Genomic DNA, 21,157 nt, shown 5'->3' with positions numbered 1-21,157 from the left:
ATAAAAAGTTATGGGGGTTGAAAGTTGATTATTTTGACAATTTTCATACACTATAATTCAAATAAAATTCAATAAAAAAAATATTTTCAAGCGGGTGGAGGTGGGGGATCGAAAGAGGGTGGTCACTTGAACAAAACCCGATAACCTAACCTAACCTACCCTATTGATAAAGCTATTTAAATAATGTTTTATATAACTTTCTCAATATTTTTATGTATTTTTCATTCGTTTTACCTTTGAATATTGTTTAAGAATGATTATAGAAATATTTACATGCCTAGAAATGCATAAAAATTGGCATATTTATTAACTTCGAACCCCTATAACTTTTTATGGGGTTGAGAGCGCCACGAACTTTTTATGGTACAGTGGTGGGGGAGACCTCCTCTTTCGATCCCTTTATCTAGACCTTTACCAATAACTTCCTTTAGCGCATGAACTTGTACCTTTAGATATACCTGTTAACCTTTTCTCATTTATTATCAGTAGATACACATGTTTATAGTGTTACATCATTAGAACCAATTTATAAAACAAACTACAGTATGACAACTTTTATTTCCTTTATCATCTTGTTCTACATTAAATGTTAATATATATAAATGTATCTTGTTATCTAGTGTATCATTTACAACATGTCAAGTGCATTATCACTTAATGATAGTACAATAAATTGTCAACAATTGCTACTGTTTGCTTTACTCATATAAAGGTAGCATTTGATATCTACCGTTAGGAATGTACAGGGTTGCTACCAGAAAAAATGAGTTGATCTATTTTAAAGTACTAACACATTAATTCAAGTTATTTTGAAAATAAAATAAATGTGATTCTTTCAGTAGGGATATGGTAGGAAAGTAATCAATTCGAAAAGAAAACTTTTTTGTTACAAAATTATCGAGTATTTAGATTTAGAAACAAGAAAACTGTTTCATTTAAATTAAAACTTTCCTCGACATTCCAATACAAAACAGACCCCGTTGAACTGACATTAAGTCAATTATTTATTTGTTCTTTTACGTATTATGTGCTAAATTACGCATTGTTGTCAGGTTGTTTGCCATGAATTTTATTTGTGAGCAAACTGCTTTCTTTTTTTTTCTTTTGTGTACTTTATTTAGAATCCGTTTAACAATTCGCAGTGAAATGAAATTAAAATGCATTCATTATAAACTGGTTTACTAACCAATATTTAATTCATAATAACAATAAACAAATGCTCTAGGTTGAAACGTTTAAAAATGTGCAAGCTTACAAAATCTCATTAACAAATTATTTGCATACTCGCAATTAATAAGAATGGGTAATTACGACTTGTTCGCGCGTTGTTTATAAGGTCACTAAAACTGTTATCGCGCGGAAAATTACGGTCTTGATCAGAATTTATCAAAACTACCGAATGGAAATCGCAACTTCGAACATATTAGTTCTCATCAGCACACCATAAGTAGTCTCGACAACTCACCGTCCAAATTAAATTGTCTCCGTATATGTTTTGATGTACAAAATATCAAGTTATTGGCAGCGTATTGCCATCTACTGATACTTACTGGTAGCAATAGGTACTAGATAGCGTTGTATTGCTAATAACTTGATTAATATTCCGGAATTGTTCATTTTAACACAACTTTAGTCTATCACGCCATTCCCAAGATACTCTAGAACTCTTTTACGAACATTTAAAAACAAATTGTGTTTTTATATTAATTTATTTAGAAGTCATACCGTTATGAGATGATGACCAAAGCAAGACCAAAGCAATACTATTATGGCCTTTGTCTTTGGTCTTGAATTAGCACTTTTAGTGATGGGTAAAACAAGACTGGGACAAAACGTTGCAAAACGTATCGTTTCATTGCCTTGAGATTTTACTCTCATCGAGCCCAAAGAAGTTTCACTTTAGAAATCTTTGAAACAATATTTTATACATTTCCTAAATAGCCTCGCAATTGTATATATTTCCTAGGAATCGTATACATTTCCCAGATTTCATACATTTCCGGTAACATATATAACCTGTGCATCGTCCATAACCTTGCAATTTCAAACTTATCCTTACCATTGCAGTTTTGATTTCTTTAGTTATTATTATCCTTCAATTACGTCATAATCTCAAAATTAATTAAAAAAATTCGGAATCGTTTTGTATTGGACCTGTTATAAAGTAGACTGCGTGTGCAAATTAAACATACTTCATTTTTAATTAGAAAACCAATAAAGTATCTAACAATTAAATTTAATTAATTACTGTCGTATAGTTTTTATTGTTTTCGATGACTTATGCACGTACGAATCGGCACTACAACTGCTATTGTTAATAACAGATGTTGATGTTTTATAAGTGCATACCTAAGTGACTACAAGGAATTTTTATTACTAATTAAAACAAAATAAGTAGAAATAGATGTAAAGAAAAGCATTGCAGTGTAAGAATTGGCAAAATGGACTTTGATTCATGATTTACTTGTATAATCAATTGTTTCATTATTTATTTCCATATCATTGTATGAATCCAAATTCCATAGTACCGACTTCTCAACTTGATTCTCATGAAAACAAAATTTGAGAAGGTCGGCAATTTTTAATATAGCAGTAGTCGCATCTAGTAAGGAGGAGTTAGAGGTAGCATTAAATAAAATGGATGCGGTACTGACAAAACAGTATTGTATGAAAATAAATAAAAGTAAAACTAAAATACTGGTATGCAAGGGAAGAAAAAGTAGGGAAAGAGCGAATATAAAGATAGGCGACGAAAATTAGACGAAGTGGCCGATTTTAGGTACCTAGGAAGGACGTAAGGAGTAGTAAAGATATAAAGCAAAGGATAGCGCAGGGTCGAGTCGCATTCAATAATTAGAACTTCTATGTTGTCGAACGATTATTTTTTATAAATTGTAATTTTAAGGAAAATGCGAAGATTAGCTCAGGATAGGAAGGAGGGAGATGCATGTCCAACCAGTCTTAAGACTGACGATCTTATGTTGTTGTAAATTTTTGAATACAGCAAAATTGAATCATGTAACTTTAAACTTTCATCTAACCATTTGTTCAGTTAAAACTTTCATTGCAGAATCCAAATTGAGTGTCGGTCGAATTTTTCAAAGTAAATGGTACAAAAATTATAAATTGTACCTAAGTACTTTAACAATTTTTAAACAACTTTCGACTCATTCAGCACTAGCTGAATCTATAAGCAATGTCAAAAACAACCTACATAAACTGCAATACTCAGGTAAACTGCGCATTATATTGTTTCCAATAATAACAAATAATACAATGGAATGTCGTTCGAGAAATCACGATTTTCTGGAAAATATACGTCAGTGAAACTGACCAGTTCATGCTAAATCTGCGGTGAAAAGTTCTGAGTATTTCTTCACTAAAGTGGTAACACTAATTTGTAAATCATCTTCTCCTAGATCTTTCAAATTCCCAGGCATCAAAAAAACCGAAAACGTCGGTTATTAGTCGAAATCCTGATGCTTGTTGTTGTAATTAGCTACTTTTTGTATCCAAAACTTTTTCATGTGTTTCCAATCAACAATTTCATCAAACATTTTCTTGAGTTTCCATTGTCTAGCATAAGAAAAATCAACATCTTGCTCGCCTATTTCTTTCCATTTGTTTTTCACTTTCATCACGAAATCATCATACGTGCCTTCGTTTCTTAAGACTTATAATATCTTAAATGCTGTTGAAATTAAAGATGCATCGGATAGTAATTTTGCCAATACCACCACTGTTAGTGATTTATGTCTTTTTTCTGGCGGGTTTTCCATTAAATTCTACCCTCACCAGCGTCCCGTTCCACATTAAGTTCCGTTCAAAAAGTCGATTAAACATTACACCATGAAATTTTAAACGAGAGGGTTAAGGTAGGTGAAATGAAATTAAAATGCATTCATTATAAACTGGTTTACTAACCAATATTTAATTCATAATAACAATAAACAAATGCTCTAGGTTGAAACGTTTAAAAATGTGCAAGCTTACAAAATCTCATTAACAAATTATTTGCATACTCGCAATTAATAAGAATGGGTAATTACGACTTGTTCGCGCGTTGTTTATAAGGTCACTAAAACTGTTATCGCGCGGAAAATTACGGTCTTGATCAGAATTTATCAAAACTACCGAATGGAAATCGCAACTTCGAACATATTAGTTCTCATCAGCACACCATAAGTAGTCTCGACAACTCACCGTCCAAATTAAATTGTCTCCGTATATGTTTTGATGTACAAAATATCAAGTTATTGGCAGCGTATTGCCATCTACTGATACTTACTGGTAGCAATAGGTACTAGATAGCGTTGTATTGCTAATAACTTGATTAATATTCCGGAATTNATTTTAAAGTTTTAATTATTATTTAAACATATTAAAAAGTTTTACGCTCATTATTAATAAAGATTGAAACTAAATATTTTTTTGTTTCGAAGTTGAAATCAAGGCATATTCACTGCCAAAAGTCAGTTAAAAATTTTCCATATTATTCGTTATTTTTTATTTTATTCAAAGTTTTTTGTCAAATTTCAAAATTTTCTCTCAAACCGTATACTTTTTTTTAGTATACATAGTATTTATTTACCTCATGGCATGCTGCAAAACCTAATTAATCACGAATTTCTAATTTTATGTACTCTTGTCTCCGATTGTACCTCCCAAACATCCTTAATCTGCATGGTGACAAAATCATATTAATAAAATATCGTTAATCAAAATCTAGTATACCAACAAGCAATAGAAATTGTAACCGCTCGGTCATACTTGTCATATTCTTGTTCACCAGAAAAAGTGAACACAATAACTATATCGAAATAACAAATAATTTAATATGTTAATCAATAAATAATACAAATTCGAACAAACAACATATCCCAATAGAATCTCAATTACCAATTTCTGAACTTTCGTTAAGTAGACTTTTGTTATACATAAATGATTATTGCTGGTGTTGGATTTTCTTTTTTTCTCTGGTAGTATTACCCAGTATCCAGCCGAATCCTAAAAAAATTGCCAGATCTGTCAGTTACTGAATTCAAACTGGGTATCCAGCCCATATCTAGTTGAAATGCATCATTGAGCCATATAGAGCTCTTTTTTCTGAAATTAAACTAGGTAAAGAAAAGGACCAATTCATACAGTAAACTCTTGAAATTTAATCTTCTCTGCAATTAATGAATGAATGGGAGCCTTGGGCCTTTTTGTTAGAATCCCTGGCGGCAATACCCCTCCTGCCACCCGTTAAGTACGTTACTACTTCTAAGCCTTATAAGTATAGAAATTCGGAACCCGTATGACATTGAAATCGGAAACTTGAAACACGAAACAAAAACTTGCAGACATATTTATAAATATGGTTCCCTGATACCATTTATATCTTTGTTATTCAATATGTTGTTGTAATGATTAATAATAAGCAATAAAAATTGACGCAAGAATTTTTTAATTTTATGCGATTTTAGATTTATTCATCTTTCGTGTGAAAACCTGACATTTTCATATTGTATATAAATCTTTTTGTTGTAACTAATACTGCATAAAACGCTATATTTAAACAGTAATACGAAACAGGAATCTAAATTTTTCTTAAATCCGGGTTAGATTTGTATTTCATATATATTTTTTTAATTTGTCCGAAAATAATGATAAATATGGTTTGATAAAATTACATCATACTGACTGCTTATAATAATTTTGCGCTAAAAATAAACTTCTTAAAATGCACTTTTTGCTAAGGAACTAAAAAAAACGAATGTTGCGGTTTGTTGGTTACTTCTGAATTCAGCACTTTTTTGCATTAAACATAAAAGTTCTCTTGGGTCTCATAATCGAAATTTCTAGAAAAATATTCTTCTTTAAAGGGTTCCGTGCATAAAAAGGGAACCCCTACAGGATCACTCGTGTGCCTGTCTGTCTGTCTGTCACAGTGAATTTGAACATGATGGTCCCTTTTAGGATATGATATATCTAACAAAAGGGTTTGTTGTAAGGGTCTCAAATATCATCATCATAAGGTCGTCAGTCCTAAGACTTGTTGGACATGCACGCCCACTCTTTCCTATCCTAAGTTAATTTTCGCATTTCCCTAAAACTAGGACATCCCACATCCTTAACTATTTGTGAACAGTAATCTAATCTAGCCCTATCTCTACTGCTCTTAACTCCTGCTTCTGTCTCTAATATGTTTCTGACTAGAGCTACAACCTATCTCGCCTATTTCTTATTGACTTCCATAGAATCCTCTGTTCTCCTATTCTCTCTAACACCTCTTATTTGTTACCTTCACTATACACGGTATCAAAATATGTTTTTTTATCATTTTAAAATAAATAGTTTTAATGTTATTTAAGAAAATAGATAAATACTGAAATTCCCCCACCTTATCTTCGAAACTACTGAACCTAAAATTTTGAAAAAGATACAAAAAATACTTCAAATACATAACATGGTAAATCCATCAACACTACTTTCAACTACAATCTTAAGTTTGTTCCGTACGTCCGAATGAAAAACGGAACCCTTATAGGATCACTCGTATATCTTTCTGTCCGTTTTTTAGTATTCCTCAGTTAATCTTCGCATCCCTAATTATTTGTGAGCAGTAATCTGGTGTAGGTCTACCACTGCCCAACTTAACTCCTTCATCTGCTTGTAGTATTTCTTTAACTAGCCCTTCGTGTCTAAGAAGATGTCCTACCAACCCACTTCGCCTATTTCTTATTGACTTCGGTAGAGTCCTCTGTTTTCTTACTCTTTCTAATATCTCCTCATCCCTAACATTCTCTATTTACGTTGTCTTCGTCATCCGCCTATAACACCACATTTCAAACACTTTTAACTTTTTTATTAGCGCCTGATTCGCCTTCCACGTTTCGCACCCTTACAGAAACATGCTCAAAGCATACACCTTTAACAATCCATTTGGAATTTTTAAATTAACCGTTCGGGAGTATGGAAGTGACTTCTTTACTTCTGTTCGATAAAGATGGCTCGACCNTTACGAACTACCTTATTAACGATAGTATCAAAATTTCTGATACGAATTTAAAAATATAAAAATTGTTATTTTATAAATTTGTATTTAGTTACTCATTTTGTTATTGAAATCCCGGCAAGACTACCTTAATAACCAATTTATCATTGGATTCAAAATGAATGTGAAAGTTGTTAACATTCCAAATTTTAAATATACAGTTGAAGTTAAAATGTGTGAAATTATAATTAGATGTGATTAAAGTGTTAAAAATAAATTATACGCTTTCAGAAAACTTAGACCCGATTTAAATTGTTTTCATTTTCCGGCTATAATTGCCAAACGCGGTAAAAGCTTTTCGGAAAGTAACTGGTATTGGAGGTTTCGAAATATGAGGAAGTAATCTTTTCTCTCCAAGACCTACCCAATATATTCATAAATACGTTGTTAAACTCCTATCAAGGTTCGATATCTCAATAATTCAATGGTAATTTGGCAGTGATCACATACGATTAGAAAATGAAAACTTCAATTTCGTTTTCATGAATTTTTATTAAAAACCAAGTCAAGGTAATCGTTCACTCTTTTTTTTATTTTACTATTATACAGTTAATGTAACTATTTAATATATAATTACAATAATAATTATTGCACAAATGTTATTGAAAATCCTGCACTAGTAATTTTAAGATGTAATTATTGTACTATTTAACAATGATCTGGACATAAACAGGGACATTTACTTAACAACTGTCTACTTTCAGCTTTCACTTAGATTTATTGATCCATATTCCATAAATTAATTCATTACACTTTATAATGTTATGTTTCTACTATTGTCTATCGTATCTTCCGCCAGTAACACCTGTATGATCAATATTCACGAGCCGACCTGATTAATATCGTAATACTTATAACAACAACATTTTCAGTTATTATTAATAGTAATTAACAGATGATAAATGAACAATAAAATTTTAAGTTTTTGTTAGTAATAATCCATTTATATAGAAATAAATAGCAAGCTTGCAGGAGATGATAGAATACTACAAAACAAGAAAATTAAATAAATGTTTGGTGGTCCAAAGGTTCACTGTTTTCGAGAAAAACGTATTTGAAAAGGCCAGTCCGGCCCTGGTAGGATCACTCTAACAAATGCGACATTGCAACGCTGCATTCAATGAGCCTCTACTTCGCAGCATCCCTGTTGTATGTCTTTTGTATTTTTGTAACTCACGCACTGTTTGTTATTTGTTACATGCGATTAAATGTGATTGACGATGTTAATGTTACCGACAGCCTGGAGTAGTTTCTTCTTCCTTTAACATTATAGACCTGTGTGTATGTAGTTTGTCGAAGTCATTGGCAGTAGGTCAGTGTTTCAGTTCGTAGGTCAGTGTACGATAGTATTGTTGCATTGACCAAAGTGTGAGTTCTTTCTAGACGAATATTTTTCTAGACGCCGGACTGGGCGTACGGGTCATGTACTTTGGTTGGCGCGTAATCCTGATCTAAATTCACTTCACTTTACATGAAATAGCACGTGTGTTAAACACCAGTGCAAAACGCTAATGATTTGCACGACAGTGTGTGTTCGCTGCAAATGAAGTAGGCGAAATGCAGAACGTTTTTGCATGACTATGATGAAATAATTTTTGTATTGTACTTGCGTATGTATGTATGTTTACTGGTGTTGTAACTATTTTTTTCTAATGGGAGGATTGCCGAACTACTCATAAAAGAAGGTAATCCAGAGGGTATTAACTTATCTGTTAATGTTTACGTAATATTAATTTTTACTTTATTTTGTTAACATTATTATTTATATTATTATATATTATTATTATTAGCAATGAACAAACTAAAATTCAAATAATTTTTATGGTAATGGATGTCTAAACATTCTTATGTGTAGTGGCGTAGTAATAGGCTGTTAATATTACGCGTTCCAGAACCGTCGCTGCTTAAATTCTCCATACATGCAGCTGCTTAGTTGTCTAAATTTCCCTGTATGTTGTGAATTCACACCCAGGGCCGGCTTTGGATTGCAGCTTATTCTGTTTCTTTTAAGGTTCTTTTTGCCCTTTAACTATGCTGCTTTACTCACCATGCAATTCTCGTAACACTTGCCGCTTATTTCAGAAGCACCCTATATAGTTTTTCACACTGACAAAAGCCTCACCCATACAAATACTAGTTAGAAATTGATCCACTAGATATTTTTCATTACATTTGGTCGCATGTGTCTGAAACTCTTTGACCACTGAAAAACAAGTGTTGTATGTTTGACTATTTAGAAGTAATGACAATTATTTAGCCAAATATTTCAAAATATAATCCTTCGGGACAATCTTCGTCTTAAACAATACAGGAAGTACTTACATAAAAATAATTTAACCGCGAAGCGTAATGAGCTCATATTTATAGGTAGTAATTTAAAGAAGTTTGAATTCCGTACATTTCTGACCTTGCTTGCAACAAGTAGCTAATCTATTGTCAATTATCTATTACATAATAATAATAATAATAATAAAGTGTAATTCATGCTTGTATGGTGCATCATTTCCGTTCGAAATGCTTTATCCGCGTTGCTTTAAAAGACAACAGACTCAATCCTGACTGATAATTAATCGTAGTAGATAGATAATTGAAAACAACAATAATGTACACCGTAAAAAGCAAAAAAAAACATTTGACTTTGTTTTTTCCGTTTGCAATTCATCCGACAATAGAAAATTACACGTTCGCGGTCTGGTGAACATCTACAAAACAATAAAAATAACTTCAGAAAGTAGTAAACTCCATCTGTAGAAATTTGCTTCTTACTTATTGGAGAACTGGATAATAATACATTATCGATAAGATCTAATATAGTAAATCTTCTTTTTCTTAATTCTTATACTAGCAAGACCGTACAAACAAGACCAAGACTAAAACCAGGGCGGAATATGAAAGACGACAACAAAAACCCAAAACTAAACGAAAAACTATTGCTTCGGTTGGATTTATGAGTTAAACTATTTGAAGCAATTTTAATGTATTCTTCTCTTAGAAAGAAATGTTCACTTTTTTTTCATCATCATCAAGGTCGTCAGTCCTAAAACTGGTTGGACACGCACCTCCACTCCTTCCTATCCTGAGCTAATCTTCGCATTTCCCTAAATCTTTAACATCCTACATCCTTAACTATTAGTGAACAGTAATCTAAAATAGATCTGCATCTACTCCTCTTAACTCCTGTTTCTGTCTCTAATATGTCTCTGACTAGATCTTTATGCCTGAGAAGGTGTCCTACCAAGCTATCTCGCCTATTTTTTATTGACTTCTATAGAGTCCTCTATTCTCCTATTCTTTCCAATACCTCTTCATTTCTAATTTTCTCTATCCACGGTAACCTTATTATTCGCTTGTAACACCACATTTCGACTGCTTCCAACATTTTCTCTTCCGCCGCACCACCGTCCATGTTTCGCACTCGTACAGCGCTGCGCAGTCACCCATTGCGCAGCGAACCGTTGCATTTTCTACCATTTATTAGGTTATACTTTTTCGAATCATTTGTTTCTGGTTAAATTATTGATTCTATATATTTTCTTCTTGTGTGCCAGTCAAACTTTAGGTAATAGAGTGCGTGCTGTAATTTTATTTTAAACCATCTGGCTACAATTTAACTTTATTCCTTGTAAAGATCAGAAATTATGTAATGGAGAGTAGTAATTGTTCATCCTCAATAGGTAAATGGGTTTAGAAAGCTGAAAAATTCGTTTATTCTATAAATAAGACGAACGTGCCTGACGTAAAATGTGCGGTATGCTCATTTCAAAAAAGGAAGTTCTGAACTTTTGCTCTGTTATATCAACACGCCACAATGTTTAATGATTCGGATGTCACATAACAAAGAAGGTTATTGTTGTGCAGTTATAACACCAGACACATTGAAACCCACCAACAAATACGAAACAATAACAACTAAAATAGGAAGTGAATGGTAACCACTAGTGACCTTTTTACAAAAAAGAATATTCTGCCACAACTTCCTCCTAGTTTTATTTTGTTTATTTCACTTGCTTTTTTATTAGTTTTATTTTTTATGCCTTATGCATAGGGCTTTTATAGGTTATGATGACAAAGACAACATGAGCATAGCGATTATTGTCGTAATAATTTTTACTGTTACATTATATAAGTTCGAATTTATCAGTTATAATATAAAATTTTGCCATCTATTTCTGTATTTTACAACTAGCCGAGTCATTATTTTCTAAAAGCCTCTGCGCCGTTTGTCATTATTTAAAAGAGAATTGACTGACATATAATGTACAATAAGGAATTAAAAAATAATCGTTCATATTTAATCAACTGTTGATGCTTATCTCTCAGAATGGATATATATCTGAATCCAGTACTATCTATGTGTATTATCATTCTATTATATAACCGTTGATTGATTAAATATATCTGACTTAATTTTAATTGTCTACTTCGCTCAAAATACATCCAAGATAATAGTCATAGATCATACATTCAAAACTGTTAATCGTAGTAAACATATTGCTACCCTTAGTGGAATTCAAAAATGCTCAACAGTCCATAAGGATATCAACTTGCTGAACTAAATCGACAAAGTAGCTAGCTAACAAAAAGTTCATCGGGGTCGTCTTTCAAGGTTTATTCTCAAGATCCTTTCAAGGTTTATCCTCAGGACCCTGAGGATAAATCTTGAAAGACGACGGCCGGAAAGCCCAACAACATTAATGATGGCCGCGAAAGCCTGAACCAAATAATACATACAGTCCATTTCAATTTGTTAGAATTGTGACCTCCAAGAAATCTGCGCGAAGATAGAAAGAATACACACTAGGTGTGAGCAAGACACAAATAGTTGGAACAAGCTTGAACGAGCAGAGCTCTCGATGGGCGGTCTTAGGAGATCGGCTAGAACTGTACAGTACTAGACGAAAATGTTTAGCAATTTCTTAAAACAAAAATGTATATAAATTAACAATAGAAAACAAAGCAAAAGTTTTATAGGTGTGTAGAACGTTAACTTAATTCACTTGTTATTATTTTTGGCTAAATATGCTTTTAAATAAAGCATATTCTTAAATTTTAACGAGGCAGTTTAAATAATTTTGCAAATGGTACTGTACACTTTTGTCTAGTTCTCGCTCGATGATCGGCGGAGAAATGAGCTCCGCAGACATATATGATTGAATTTGGAATTATGCTAGGGCGCATCCTAATAAAGGGAAGGGGCATATCTCTAACTTCTTGAAACGAACAGTATATATGTTGTATTAGTCATGAATGTCTTAGCAAATTGATAATAACCAATTTTTCAATTGTTACAGACATGGGTAGCTTGATTGGTTTCAACGAGATCAAAGAAGACCGTGACATATGGCGTATGCTTGCTGCCGAATTCATAGGGACGTTATTTCTTGTCCTTATTGGTTGTGGATCTTGCATCGATTATGGTGACACCCCCTCTACTGTACAGATTGCACTAACCTTTGGTCTAACCGTCGCAACTTTGGCTCAGGTAAGTCCTTACAGCAGTTTACTTCCTTAGACAGGATGACTATAAATTGAACTGAGGTGTGATATAGAGTTGTTAGGGACAATCAATTTGACGTATCAAACAATTTTCTATTTCAAATAATAAATGTGAAATTCTTCTAAAAAGTGAATTCGAAATAATTACAAATGGTTTTTCGTTGTCGTTTATTAACGAAACCGTGAAGAGTCTATATGTATTAAGGTGAAATCAAGAGGGATTTTCTTGAAATTCTATCCCTAAAAAGAAGAAAAGAAGCGATGGAGGAACCAAAACCCGCGGACATAGAGATTTGAAATTGGGAGATAATATTTTTTAAGTGGGTAATTTAAGGAAACACTAAGGAAGGACTGTCTTAAAATCCCACCCCCTAAAGGAGATAAAACGGGTAGTACTTTGTATTTGTTGTAAACAATTAGAAATAGTTTCACGTGGCCAAAACCGCAGATACAATTCGTTAAAACTAATATCCCATCAACAACGAAATTTTTAAATAACAAAAACTTCTTCCTAAGTCCGCTTTTATTTTCATTTTGAATTTTGAGTCTTCGTAATGATTCTGGAATGGCACCTTAATTTGTCTTCATCATAATCCTTTCCGATTACAAAAACTATAATTTGTCTTGTTTTGATAAGGATTTGCTTACTTTGACATGCAGCAATTAAAAATGAAGTCTTTTTCCAACTAACGATAAGAGGTGCTATTACATTATTTGTTAATATACGTATTTCAACTTACTTTCTTAAGTCCGTTATGAACTATTTTTCAATGAATGCTCACAAGGCGACGCTAATTATTATGATTATAACATTGTGGTGTTCTCAATATCCAACAGCTGTTGTTAATAAGGAAAAGTATTGCTTTCACAAAGAAAATTGTTTTACAGCAGTTTTATATCTGGTTTCAGACGATCGCAATTAAATTCTACCCATTTAATGTGCAATATACTAGGGATATTGTGTTGTATGCAATTGTGAAAGGGTGGCATCACGTTTATATACGAGGTCTATTCAAAAAGTGTCGCAAATTTTGTGTTTTTTCAAAAATTATTTATTTATTCATGAATGTCTATTGTATCCCCTTCAAAGTTACCCCCACCAGATATTATACACTTGTGCCAACGTTTTTTCCAATCCTCGGAGCACTTCAAAAAATCATTTTTTTTGTGATCTTGTTCAGGTTCTCCTTCGATGCCGTCTTTATCTCCTCAGTCGTAGCGTAGCGTCGTCGTTTCATGGGCCTCTTCAGTTTCGGGAACAAGAAAAATTCACAGGGGGTCAAATCTGGGGAACACGGTAGCTGCGGCATTATTAGTGTATTGTTTTCGGCCAAGAATTCGCGTACACGCTTGGTATGTGTGAGCACTAACCTTATCACGGTGCAAAAGCCAATTTTTGTTCTTCCACAAATCCAGGCATTTCTAGCGGATTGCTTCTCGCAAATTGCGCATAACTCGCAGGTGATATACCTTATTATACCGTTCTACCATGTGCCAAGAACTCATCATGCACCACGTCCCTGCAATCGAAGAATCCTGTAAGCAAAACCTTCACATTCGACCTAACTTGACGCGCTTTCTTGGTCTTGGCTCGTGCGACAGCTTCCATTGAGTGATGTCATAACCATAAACCCATGATTCGTCACCAGTTATGACCCTCTGGAGTAAATTTGGATAGTCGCGGACAGTCCAACAGCTCCTTAGCAATGTTAATCCAATTCTGTTTTTGGTCGAAATTGAGCAATTTTGGTACGAATTTCTCGGTCCAAATCACTGGTAAAAATCGATATGTTTAGATCCTCAGTCACTTCTCTAACGATAATTTAAAGATTGGCCAATACTATTTTCTTCACTTCATCAATATTTTCGTCTGTTGTCGACACGCTCGGGCGTCTGGCACGCTCTTCGTCGTTCACATCTTCTTGGCCCTCTGAAAACATTTTGTACCACCGATAAGCATTGCTTCGGTCCAAGGTAGCTTCAGGGTACGTGCATTTGTAATGGAGTCATCATCAATTATCATGGCGAATTATTACAAAAAGCGTGGTAAACACCATCTGTAGTACACATGTCGCTACATTTAGAGGAATTCAAAAATGCACAACAGTTCATAAGGATATCAGCTTTCTGACCTAAATCCATAGAGTAGCTAGCCCTACGCGATAGGCACATAATCATACAAAACAAAAAGTTCATGCAGTAATTAGTATTCGAAATTCTTAGACGCTGACTGCGTTTTCAACCTTCTTGGGTCTCATGAGCACGTCGGAGATAGCTCTGATAGAGCACAGCCCAACTCTGCCTGTTGCCTTTATGAATTACTACAAACAGCGTGCTAAACACCATCTGTAGTCTGAATACCTATGGCTTTGTTTGTAATTTAAATTGTAGCTATCTATCTCCTCGTTAGAAACCCTTTCTGGAAATGGCTGACTATAAAAATCCCTAACTAAAGGATAGAACTAACTAACCCACCCACCTCCCATATCCAGGATGTTGTCATTTAATGGGAAGTTTTAATTAAAAATTGAAATGTGAAGCGCTCATAAAATTGTCAGAGCCAATATTTCGCTCCAGGGTCGTAGATATCAGACAGCGTATCAGGCATTTTGATCCCCCGACAAAATGTCCCCGGACAAAATATCCCTGACAAAATATCCCCGTGACAAAATATCCCTAGACAAAATATCCCCGTGACAAAATATCTCCAGACTTAATATCACCGAACAAAAGCCGCGATAATAAATTATCGAACCGATACTCCAATAAATAATATAAAATTCATATACGATCGGCTAAATCCGCCGGGAATATCCCGATGAGGGACGGGGAACGTATGATAAGGTGGCATGGCGCAAGTTAGGTTAGGTTAGGTAAGGTTGCGCTGGATTGACTTGGGTTGGANAAATCGATAATCAAATAAATATAATAGCATATATATTGGTTCCATGATTTGTCCATGGTTCCAATAGTTATTATAAACTACTTAAATTTACTTTATATTCTTTGATACAATAACAATTATTTGTTTAGAATACACTACAAATCCGCTAAATCCGCCGGGGATATGCCGATGAGGGACGTGGAAGGTTTTTTGGGTCGCGTTAGGCTACTGTAAGGAATGGAACGTACGATAAGGTGGCATGGCGCAAGTTTGACCGTGTTAGGTTAGATTAGGTTAGGTTAGGTTGCGCTGGCTTGACTTGGGTTGGATTGTATTATGTTTGATCATGTGAGGTGTGGTTGGTAAGGAAGGGAATGTACGGCAAGGTAGCATGGCGCAAGTTTGACAGGGTTAGGTTAGGTTGAATAAAGTATTGGAAAAAATTTCTTATAGCGATTTTTAGGGTGGGGGGATATTTTGTCTAGGGATATTTAGTCTGGAGATATACTGTCACGGGGACATTTTGTCACGGGGATATTTTGTCCGGGGATATTTTGTCGGGGACATTTTGTCCGGTGATATTATGTCGGGGGATGAAAAATCATGGAACCATCAGACAGGATAGCAGCGTCTGTTGTTAAATGCACCATTAACAACGACGACTAACAATTGACCTACTACATAACAATAGAAAATTATTTTTCGGGCATGACGGCAGTGATCATAAAATCCTTTTGTCTAAATAATTTTTCGAAATCCGACTCAGGAATAGTCTCTGAGGTTGCTTGTTATAGTTACCTGCAAAACGTTGGAGAATTAATTCTAACAGGGAATTAATTATCAAGACAGGAAGATTCCGAAACTATGACTATCAAGTTATTCAACACTTAGAACTAATTATCTTGTATAAGTATATCGTGTTCTACGTTCGCTTGCTTGCCAGTCATGCCAACTATTTTTTGTTACAAAGTTGCTTGCTGAAGCAAAAAAAAACAGCTTTTATGCACAAATTTTTACTTTTCTTATTAATGTACTTTCTCTTATGTAAAAGTTCCTAATCATAGATCACGTGTCTCAAGTTTCTTCAATGCGTGATTTTCATCATATAGGTATTCAATAGCTACCTACATACTGGAAAGTCTTAATTACCTCTGTAACAAATTAATAAACATTATGTTAATGTTGCTTGGGATAATAAATTTAGCAATAATTATGCCTCATCCTAAAGACATTACCACAAAAACGTTGTCACCAAGTTCGCGACCGTTTTGGGCATAACAATAAGCATATGTTTATTGATTTTATGATTCGCAATAAAAGGAAAATAATATGGACACATCTACAGTAGGACTCCCAATTATGCTACCCTGAGAAAATACCACAAATGGCGCGGTAAACGCCATCTGTGGTACGATGCTACATTTTAGGATTACGTATGCTCCAACAAGGTCCATTTAAATATATGGATATCTACTTGCTGAAACGAATCCCGGCATAGCTAACCTTAACGTGATAAGGCACGTTACCGTAATCGAAGAAAATAATTCGAAGTGGTCTGTATTCTGTCGAAACTGCCAGACGCGTCTGTGACGCGCTGATGGGTTCCAAAAAGATCGAAATCGCGATCTACGCCTGGCAGTTTCGACAGAATACAGACCACTTCGAATTATTTTATTCGGTTACGGTAACGCGCCTATCACGTTGAGGTTAGCTACGCCGGGATTCGTTTCAGCAAGTAGATATCCATATATTTAAATGGACCTTGTTGGAGCATACGTAATCCCAAAAGGTAGCATCGTACTACAGATGGCGTTTACCGCGCCATTTGTGGTATTTTCTAAAACGCGCTGTTAAGACAGCAGGTAAAAGTTGGTCTGTGTTCTGTCGGAGCTGTCTGCGACGCGCTGATGAGATCCAATAAGATCGAAATCGCGATCCGTGTCTGACAGTTTCGACAGAATACAGACCACTTGCTATTTTATATGCTACCCAGACTTACGTGAACTGTCATATACTATTTTTGATTACTTCTAATTTTGGGAACGTTCAGATTCCAGCAAATAGCGTGTTCATAAAACAAAGGATTGATAGAAAGACCAAAAAGGAGAAAGCATTGTGTCATAAAGCAAGGTTTTTGACTTTAATTTAGCAAGTGTGAGTGAGAGATGAGCGGTCATGCAAATTCAGACTTTACAAAAGAAACGTAAAGCAAATGAAATTTTTGTTTTAATATCTCGAAAAACTAAAATTTTTACCAGATCTATTTCTTCTAAAATAGCGTTTTTATTACCGTCAGCCCCAATCAAACAAAATACTTCGTAGGGTTTCATGGCTAGAATTCAACTTTTTCTCCTGGATTGTGATTGATTTCCTTCAAACATTTCAGCGTCTGCTACTGTCGGCATTTTCAGTAGTTCATGCTCTTAAATATTTACTAATTCGATATACTACATAAATAAAGGTAATGAACCCCCAATTACTAACAAATCTCCACAGTTGGCGTTCACAATACTGCAAAGTGGGTTGCATCTTCGGTCGATCGGTATTTCGCCGAAACCGCCTATCGTGTGTTGAAGAGAACAAACAAGTTGGAACTCAGAAAAAATGCCGACAAAAAAATTATTTTATTGCTAAACTAATCACCATCATAAGGTCGTCAGTCCTTAGACCCGTTGGACACGCACCTCCACGCTTTCTTATCCTGAACTAATCTTCGCATTTCTCAAAAATTATAACATCCCACATCCTTAATTATTTGTAAACAGTAATCTAATCTACTCTTCTTAACTCCTGTTTTTACTTCTGATATGTCTCTAATTAGCCCTTCATGCCTAAGAAGGTGTCCTATCAACCTATCTCGCCTATTTCTTATTGACTTCCGTAGAGTCCTCCGTTCTCCTATTCCTTCTAATATCTCTTCATTTCTAACCTTCTCTGTCCACGGTATCCTCATCATTCGCCTGTAACATCATATTTCAAACGCTTCTAGCCTATTCATTTCTACCGCACCCACCGTCAATATTTCGCACCCGTACAGCGTCGCGCTCCAGACGTATAATAATCTTTTTTGTAATTTCTTCTTTTTGTTGAAGGCGACTCGACCCATCGCTATCCTCTCTACTGCTCCTGCTATCCTGAGTTATCTATATTCCTAGATACCAAAAAGCATCCAGTTCTTCTAATTTTTCGTCTCCAATTTTTATATTCGCCCTTTCCTTACTTTTTCTTCCCTTGGATGTCAGTATTTTTGTTTTACTTTTGTTTATCTTCATGCAGTACTGTTTTGTCACCGCTAGCGTTAGGCTATCTGTAACTCCTTATTGCTAAATGCTAATACTGCTATATCGTTTGCAAATCTAAACATACTAATCTTTTGCCCCAGTATATCCATCCCTACAGGTGTCCTGTCTTTCGATGTATAAATTAAAAAGTAGGGGTCACAGTGTGCATCGTTGTCTGACTCCCTTCCTAATATTTACTTCTATACATTGCTCATCAATCTCTATAACTGCCTGTTGCCTATTATCTTTTTTTCTTTAAAAATGTATAACATCTTGTCCCATTTAAAAATTGTCAAAAGGTTTTCCTAAATCTACAAATCCTATGTACGCACTCTTTCCTTTTTCTATCGTTTTCTCTGTTGTCGCCCGTAAAGCCAGAACTATTGACAGATATATGTATATGTGAAACTACTTTTCCTGATTGATCAAATTAAAACCCTAATCTCGTATTACGATATCTTTCTATACCTTTATACCTGATAATTAAGGAACAACTACACACTCGCATGCTGATTATTATTATCTGTCTATATTTGTTATTTGTTACTCCCTTCTAAGAAACTGAGTTCAGCTGTGTCCGATATTTATCTATCTGCCTAAACATGTAAGCATTACCACGCTACACTGTAATCTATATTCAATCTACCGAGCACATTTCCTTTGGCAGTGTTCTTATTTCCAATAGACATAATGGTAGATAGAAGTACGAAGCATTGCTCTTATTATAAAAGAACTAGAACCAAGTTAATCTCTTTTACGACATCACTCAGCGGCAGGTCCCCATTCGCTAATGTATAATTCATTTATGCATTTTAACCAGTTCACATGGAAATTGGCACATACACTTGTATTGTAGGCAGGCATACATATGTGCAGATATATGCTGCAATGCAATTCTGGTATCTGTGGGTAGTAACTTATTAATGCTGAGCTTCAAGTCATAATCAGTGCAATAGTCCAGTATCAACTACTTTGATAAGAATTAAACAGATAATATACACAGTGATTGCTTTAATTTCTAAAATAGAAGCCATTGAAACATGGTTTGCATAAGATGACACACAAGAAAGGCTTCCATTTTACTTGTCAATTCTATTTTGGTTAATAATTATAAATACGAAGGTTTTTCAAGTATAAACGAGCTTTTGTCAAAAAAGTTGGTAAAGGTCTAGATGATGGCCCCCACCCCCGATGGGGGTTGGGATAGATGGATCGAAAGAAGTTGTCTCCCCCACCACTGTACCATGAAAAGTTCGTGGTGGTCTCACCCCCCTAAAAAGTTATGGGGGTTCAAAGTTAATAAATATGCCAATTTTTATACATTTCCAGTCATGTAAAAATTTATATAGTCATTCTTAAACAATATTCAAAGGTAAAACTAATGATAAATACATAAAAATAATGAGAAAGTTATATAAAACATTATTTAAATATCTTTANACTTTGATAAGAATTAAACAGATAATATACACAGTGATTGCTTTAATTTCTAAAATAGAAGCCATTGAAACATGGTTTGCATAAGATGACACACAAGAAAGGCTTCCATTTTACTTGTCAATTCTATTTTGGTTAATAATTATAAATACGAAGGTTTTTCAAGTATAAACGAGCTTTTGTCAAAAAAGTTGGTAAAGGTCTAGATGATGGCCCCCACCCCCGATGGGGGTTGGGATAGATGGATCGAAAGAAGTTGTCTCCCCCACCACTGTACCATGAAAAGTTCGTGGCGGTCTCACCCCCATAAAAAGTTATAGGGGCCATCATCTAGACATTTACCAAAAAATTATCTATTACTTTAAAAATAAAATACACTTGGTGGTTATTTTTCTACATAGATCCCTTCTTTATTTATTTATACATTTTTCCAACCGAACAGGTAGTTTTTTCATACCATTTTCGGAGAATGACTTCGGCGAATATCCAATCAATTGCGCACAAACTGTTCGATCTGTTGATCGTCCGCAAAATGCTCTCCACCAAGTGGTTCCTTTAAAGGTCCAAATATATAAAAATTGCATGGTGAAAGATCAGGGTTGTAAGGAGGGTGGTCGAGTTTAGTCCAGTGCATTTTCACTAATTTCTGGAGCGTTAGGCCTGCATTGTAAGGTGTTGCATTGTCATGCAGAAGCAGGACATCTCGGATTGGCCGCCGGCGTCTTTTTGACGGATAGGCAGCTCGAACTTATGCAAAAAGCTCATAATAATATGAAGCGTTTATCGTACGACGATTTTTCAGAAAATCGAGGAGCAAAACTCCTTGAGAGTCCCATTGTTCTCCACTCCATACTGGACGTCTTCGATTAGGGAGTGTAGTGGTGAACCCGAGTTTCATCGCACGTTACAATATGATGCAAAAATGCCTCTCCTTTGTTGTGAAACCGAGCAAGAAGCGCCTGACAAACTTCAATTCTCGCATTTCTGTTTTCCTCGTATTCCCTAATCAGTGAACATGAT

General features: G+C 34.6%; 1 protein-coding gene across 1 annotated transcript in view; it reads left to right on the top strand.

Annotated features, from left to right (window-relative positions):
- Positions 1-21,157, top strand: part of LOC112904507 (aquaporin AQPAn.G-like) — a gene marked incomplete in the record, with an annotated part of 89,162 nt that overhangs the window by 23,147 nt on the left and 44,858 nt on the right. Inside the window, 1 exon segment of the mRNA XM_025974639.1 lies at positions 12,331-12,521. Coding sequence (XP_025830424.1) covers positions 12,331-12,521 — 191 coding nt within the window.

This window comes from Agrilus planipennis, unplaced genomic scaffold (assembly GCF_000699045.2).
Source record: "Agrilus planipennis isolate EAB-ADULT unplaced genomic scaffold, Apla_2.0 scaffold217, whole genome shotgun sequence".
Taxonomy (NCBI): domain Eukaryota; kingdom Metazoa; phylum Arthropoda; class Insecta; order Coleoptera; family Buprestidae; genus Agrilus; species Agrilus planipennis.
Note: the sequence above shows the minus strand (reverse complement) of the source record. Positions and strands in the feature narration are given on the sequence as shown.